The sequence below is a fragment of the Pyxicephalus adspersus genome, chromosome Z (genome assembly GCF_032062135.1).
Source record: "Pyxicephalus adspersus chromosome Z, UCB_Pads_2.0, whole genome shotgun sequence".
NCBI classification, from domain to species: Eukaryota; Metazoa; Chordata; class Amphibia; order Anura; family Pyxicephalidae; genus Pyxicephalus; species Pyxicephalus adspersus.
In genome coordinates this window covers 86,997,440-87,003,805 of record NC_092871.1, presented here as the reverse complement: position 1 = coordinate 87,003,805, position 6,366 = coordinate 86,997,440, and the positions used below count along the sequence as shown (strand labels likewise).

General features: G+C 42.9%; 1 protein-coding gene across 1 annotated transcript; it reads left to right on the top strand.

Moving 5' to 3' along the window:
• Positions 1-425: 425 nt before the first annotated feature.
• Positions 426-4,559, top strand: LOC140343434 (protein Wnt-11b-like). Its single transcript, XM_072430105.1, has 5 exons — positions 426-628; positions 1,775-2,010; positions 2,235-2,512; positions 2,817-3,109; positions 3,381-4,559. Exons 1-5 carry the CDS (start codon positions 558-560, stop codon positions 3,553-3,555), a joined length of 1,053 nt encoding a protein of 350 aa, XP_072286206.1. The 5' UTR covers positions 426-557; the 3' UTR covers positions 3,556-4,559.
• Positions 4,560-6,366: the final 1,807 nt, after the last annotated feature.

Below are 6,366 nucleotides of genomic sequence, written 5' to 3'. Positions count from 1 at the left end.
ATGGATCTCTATATATCATGAATCTTCTATGGATCTGTTTTATTATATTATAATGTATTATAATATTTATAATGCCCCTACCATGTATCTCTAATAACTTTCTATAGAATTCCTCATACTCGTGTACTTTTCTGTGATTATTATATTATATTATAATATGTTATAATATATGATATATCCCTGCCATGGATCTCTATATATCATGAGCCTCACATAGCATTCATCACACACGATGTACCTGACAGGTGAGGGCAGGAAGGCTCCTTCAAGGGGGTAGATCAATCTCACCTGCACTGTGCCTGGGTGGGGGTATCGGTGGGAGGTGGAGGGGCGGGGCAGATGACGTCACTGGGGGCTTTAAATGGAGCAGGGCTCAGCAGACAGACACAAGTCAGCGATTAGCAGCGCAAGAAGTGATAGCGGGCTCCTGGGATACTTCTAGAGCCGGATCTTCTCTTGTCATCAGATATTTCTACCTCCACTCCTGATTTGGGATTTGCAGATCATCACACCCTGCTGACTTTACTCCACTTTTCTGGGATCCTCCATAGCCAGCAATGGCTTCACCCCTACTATTCATCGCTCTGTTCTTCTCCTGCTTCGTAACCAGTGGCGCCATCCAATGGCTGTAAGTAGAACTGCATCTGTGTGCACTTACAGTATGTGTGCATATATAAATGTAAATTATTATTTAGCTTTTATTCCCATGGAGCATGGTCTTGGATTCATGCAAACGTGAATCCGATCTCTGAAATCTTGGATTTAGCATGTTAGTCGTTTTCAGTTTCCTATTTTTTTTAAAGCTTTTGTTATTATCTGGTCATCCTGCTGTGAAGGTCTATGTTCATGCATGGTTCTGTGACAATGCCATGGCCCCCTCCCAATTTTGATTTGATCCACAGGTCTAGTTTAGTTCTATCAGGGATTCATCTGCTTTAGTTTTGCATGCAATGGATGGACGATTTGAACCTGTTAGTTTTTTTTTTTCTTCTGCAGAGATTATTTGCTGTCTAACATGTTACTAGATAAGACGAAAAACTCCCCTTTAAATAAATCTGATGGTGGTTGTAGTCTCTGTAATACAGAAAAGCATTGTATAGGGTAGGAGTTGCTGTAGGAGGTTTCTCAGACCCAGGATATTTCCAGCTTCCCTTTCACAGGGTTATTCTGAATATAGATCATTGCAGTGCTCATCAATACAAACTGATTGCAGGTTCTATGCTATCAGTACACAGGAGCCATGTCTTATCTGTTGCCTGCAGGCCCTGATAATCTTTTATCATGTGTTTGATGTCTGTGCCAGTTCATAGTTTGCTCCATGGGCTGCTCATGGACCCCAGAAGATCTGAGCACCATCAGGCATATAAAGAGGTCCAGTCTGCTGACAAGCTCCAGTGCTGGCTTATCAGGGGACAAACAGAAATTGCACAAAGAATTCAGTCACTGCTCCCCCTGATAAGCTTCAATCAGCTTGTTTACTAGACCTAAACCTGTGTATAAATATTCAACTGTAGTGATCATTTCCAGCAACAGTTGGCGTGACTGAGTGCTGTACAAAGAAGGAAATAGCTGTGATTGTTCTGGTCACTTTTTTTAATATATAAAAAATGTAGTGGCTGGGTTTACATATAATTATTCTCAAACATAAGCCCCACTTCATGCTGAGGACCTCCTTTGTCAGAACCGGCACACTATGCAATGAGTTGACTTGTATGATGCTGTTGCATTTCTTTTTATATTCATTGGTCTAATCTTGAAATCTTCTATCTCACAGGGGTCTGATCGTTAATGGCAGTTCTGTGGCTTGGAATGAAAGCGAGCACTGCAAACTCCTAGCTGGGTTGGTTCCTGACCAGATGCAGCTTTGCAGAAGAAACCTGGAACTAATGCAGAGCGTCGTTACAGCCGCCAAGCAGACCCGACTCACCTGTCAGATGGCCTTCTCTGACATGCGGTGGAATTGTTCCTCTATTGAACTTGCTCCTCGCTTCACACCTGACTTGCTGAAAGGTAAAACATGAATGAGGTCTTATTAATACAATAAAGATTATTTTTGAGATGTATCTAAGGGTGTCCAAAAAAGAGCCCCTAGGTGGGCAGTAATTGTAGGGCCCAGTCTATGCAGAATATCACTTTCCTATAAATATATTGCTAATCTTTTATTTTATTTTTGCTTTTTTTTTGTCTTGTCATTGAGCATTAGCTTAACCTCTTCTTTTCTATTTTTATCTCAGGAACTCGAGAGTCTGCTTTTGTGTATGCCTTGGCTTCCGCTACGATAAGTCACACCATTGCTCGGGCCTGCGCCTCAGGAGAGTTGCCGACGTGCTCTTGTGGAGCTACACCAGCTGAGGTGGCCGGGCCAAGCTTTCGATGGGGAGGATGTGGCGATAACCTGCGTTATGGGCTCCAGATGGGATCAGCCTTTGTGGATGCTCCGATGAAGTCCAGCAAGTCTGGGAACCAGGCCACCAAAGTTATGAACCTGCACAATAATGCTGTCGGTAGACAGGTAAGGATCGCTTATTTACATGGAGAAAATTCACAGTGGATGCAAATAGAGTGTGCATGTTGGAGCGCAAGTATTTGATTTATTGCAGCTGTGAACCAATGCATAAAAGCATACTTGGGCTGAAATCCCCTAGGATGTTATCAGTCAGCCTCTTAGTATAATCCCCCTTTACCCCATGAAATTGAGATGAGCAGAGGGGAAGGTGCTTGTTGTCTGAATGTTGATGGTGCTTTTGTTTATAGAAGTTTGCCAGTATTTGTTTTTGGTGTTGATTGCATACTAAGGGGATGTCTTTTCTCTGCAGGTGCTGATGGATTCCCTTGAGACAAAGTGTAAGTGTCATGGAGTATCCGGTTCATGCTCTGTAAAGACTTGCTGGAAAGGACTCCAGGATCTGCCACATATAGCCGACGAGTTAAAATCCAAATACCTGGCGGCTAACAAAGTGATGCACAGACAGATGGGAAGCCGCAAGCATTTAGTTCACAAGGAGCTAGATATCCGTCCCGTTCAAGAATCCGAACTGGTGTACCTGAATAGCTCACCAGACTACTGCACCAGGAATCCCAAGCTAGGATCCTTTGGAACACAGGACAGGTCAGCAACTATTCCTTCACCTTTGATCCTTCTGGCATATTTTGCCTAAACAGCACCTGGCTATAAAAATCGTCTTTTTTCTTTTTGTTGAATACCTAGCATTCCTCTTTCCCTTAAATAACTTATAGGTGGAATGTCTTATCTTAGCTGCCATTCCTTCTTCTGTTGCAACCCATAGTTCTCTAGCCTGGACCTCCCATGAGTAGCCAATTGCTGAATGTCGTGTTTGTTTCACCTTCATAGCTCACATTTTTTGCATCCTTTTTTTCAGATTCTGCAACAAAACATCGGTGGGCAGTGATAGCTGTAACTTGATGTGCTGTGGCCGTGGATACAACGTCTACACGGAGACCATCGTGGAGCGCTGCCAGTGCAAATACTATTGGTGCTGTTACGTTATGTGCAAAAAGTGTGAACGGACTGTGGAACGATACGTCTGTAAATAAATTGCACAAGTTTTGGACTGAATAATCAGCCGGCCCTTTGCAGTGGATTAAAACAGTTTTGAGAAGATGTAGTAATTCGGATACAGCAAGGCTGTGTTGGTTATAATGAAGCATCAGCTGCAGGCGACTGATCTGCTTCCATCAAAGAGTCTTCATCCCATATGACATTCTGATCCCATTGGAGAAATGGTGGGGCCCTCATGGTGGCCAACACAGGCTACAACTTGACAGTAACCAATGAGCAATACTCTGAAATTTAAAGTGGACCTTGAAGTCTGCAGCAGATGGGACCTTTATGGTACCCCCTTAATTGCTAGAACATTTTGGAGTTTGTAGTTCCATTTATTAATGTTTGTGAAAATGCAAGCTTTTGGAACGCATTGGGTTTCTACCCTAGGCATTAATTTCTACCATCAGGCTGGAGGTGGGGTTGCAATGCAGTTACCACTTTGTGCCATGAATGGCTGCCTTAGGGGAGATCCTACATGTGGCCCCATGAATGGATTGGTTCAGTAACCCTCACAATGGTGCAGATGCTGGTTTTATTTGGAACCAGCGGTCCAAGTGATCTGGCAAGGGGCCGGCTGTCGCAAGCCATGCAGGATCACTTGATCACACCGCAGGTCTGAACCTGGCCTTAAGCATCAGTTGGATTTTAAATGGGCTGGCAGCACACCTGAGGAAAATTGTGTGTTGTGGTGCATGGCCCGTTACCAGCTGGGAGAGCTGCAGTTGTGTGCGGGTTTTATTTTTTGGTTAGGCCTCATTTTGTAGGATAGGGAGGTGGAGGGTGGGGGAAATACCATAGACGTCCTGGTCACTGCAGACCACAAGGTCCACGTTTGAAGAATTCTCCACTGGAAGTGCACTGTACGATGTAAATATGTATCATACACCTTCTGAGGAATGACTTTGTAAATTGTAAACCAGAATACTGTGTGTGTATATAAATATTTTATAAACTGTAAATTATTTTTTTAAATAAATCTTTCAGCTTTTTGCATCTGCAACCTGTTTCGTGGCTATCTATGGAGGGGCTGTGTGTCTGGGGGGGGGGGGGATGTTGGAACAGATTTAACTTGTGAGATGAAAGCATGTGTGCACTCTTTCATGGCTGCCAGTCCTGCACCTGTGGGGGTACATTGCGGCAGCTGGATGGGGGAGGGTTTGGCAGGTGCCTATGGACTAGCAGCTGCTTCAGTTTGTAGGAGAGGAGTGTTTTAGGTTTCGGGTACACTTTTGGGGAGTTGGTAATCCTCAGAATTCCAACATTTTACTGCCCAAAATACTGGCAATTTTATTTGGCTTTTTAGCGGTCCTTTTCAGTCCTATAATTACCTCCATGGTGAAGGGGTGTAATGGGTGCTTCTTCTACCCCATGCCTCCCTCTGTGTCATGTCCAGGAATATCTCGCAAACACCAGCACAGCTTCCATGCCCTCGGCTCAGATTTATTGCTGCCCTATAACCTCCGGCTGCTCTCAGTGGGGGTTCTGCCATCCGGGCCAGACTTGGGAATGTCTAGATCTGCATAGTGGTGAGTAGACGGAGGTCATTGGTTTGCTTGTACCAAATCAGTGAAAGTAGTAGAGGAAATCTCATTATTAAACAGTATTTATATAGGGCCAACATTATACAAAGCTGGGCATTAAATGAGATTTAATGCAAAATAAAACCTGGTATGATCTGTATATTGTAAAGGGAGCTAAAATTCCCATATAGGAGATAGAACTAGATGGTGTTTTCATATTTGCTTCCTTTCGGTCGGTTATATATTTGCATAAGTGCAATAAATAAGTTTGATTCTGCCAGACATCCAATGAGCTTTTATGATGGAAAATGGCACCTTCAGCTGACTTTGAAAGCCGATTCCTGCTTATATACTGATCTGCAGGTATTGGAAGCCACAAATATAATATAGAAAGTTATACCTGTGGGGGAAAAAAGGACATTCTCTCCTGGGGTCCCCTGCAGCTCTCTATGGTTCCTTCCTCTGACCTCCATGTCACTTCTGATTCCTGGAATATATTGGGGGAAATATTGAACACAACATGAAATTTACACCAGATGTCAGTAACAACTCAAATAATCCACATATATATCCATATATTATGTATAATAAAGTGGAATGGAACTGGGAATATGTATTGAACACCTAAAGAAAATGAGGTGCAAAAAAAGCTGGGAAACTAGATGGAATCTGTCATAAAGTAAGCCTTCCCTCTATTAGTGCAAATTATTATCAACTGGTTTATTTTTAATTGGTGGCCTATAAAGAGGTTCCTCATCACCAAGGTAGGGACATTAGATTGTCAGCTCTTTTAAAGGGACAGCTAGTAACATGACAATATTTTGTACAGCACTGCGTAATATGTTGGCGCTATATAAACACTTTCTAATAATAAAAGGTTATCACACAAGAAGCATCTCATGATGGGTGAAAGAGCTCGCTCAAGACTTTATTGTTGGAAAACATAATGATGGCATTGGTTACAGACCTATATCCAAGCTTCTGAATGTGAGCACCATTGAGGGCTGTAACCTAGAAGGGGAAAGAACGTTTTTCCAATCTAACCAGGTGCTCCTTGCAAGATTTCTAAGGAGAATTGTCCAGGAGCCAAGGATCACCCGCAGGGAGATTCAGGAAGACCTGGAAACAACAGGTAGACTTGTTTTATAGAAAACAATAGGTAATGCACCCAGCCTGCATGGTGCTCACCGCACAAAACTCCACCGCTGAAGAAAAATTATGTTGAAACTCCGCACCACCTGGACCCTACCTAAAAGATTTCTTTAAAAAATAAAAAACCTC

Excerpts from the sequence above, each read along its gene's own strand:
- LOC140343434 (XM_072430105.1), top strand. The coding sequence starts at position 558 with ATGGCTTCACCCCTACTATTCATCGCTCTGTTCTTCTCCTGCTTCGTA. Across the intron at positions 629-1,774 it reads AGTGGCGCCATCCAATGGCT|GGGTCTGATCGTTAATGGCA; the intron begins GTAAGTAGAACT and ends TCTATCTCACAG. Across the intron at positions 3,110-3,380 it reads TCCTTTGGAACACAGGACAG|ATTCTGCAACAAAACATCGG; the intron begins GTCAGCAACTAT and ends CCTTTTTTTCAG.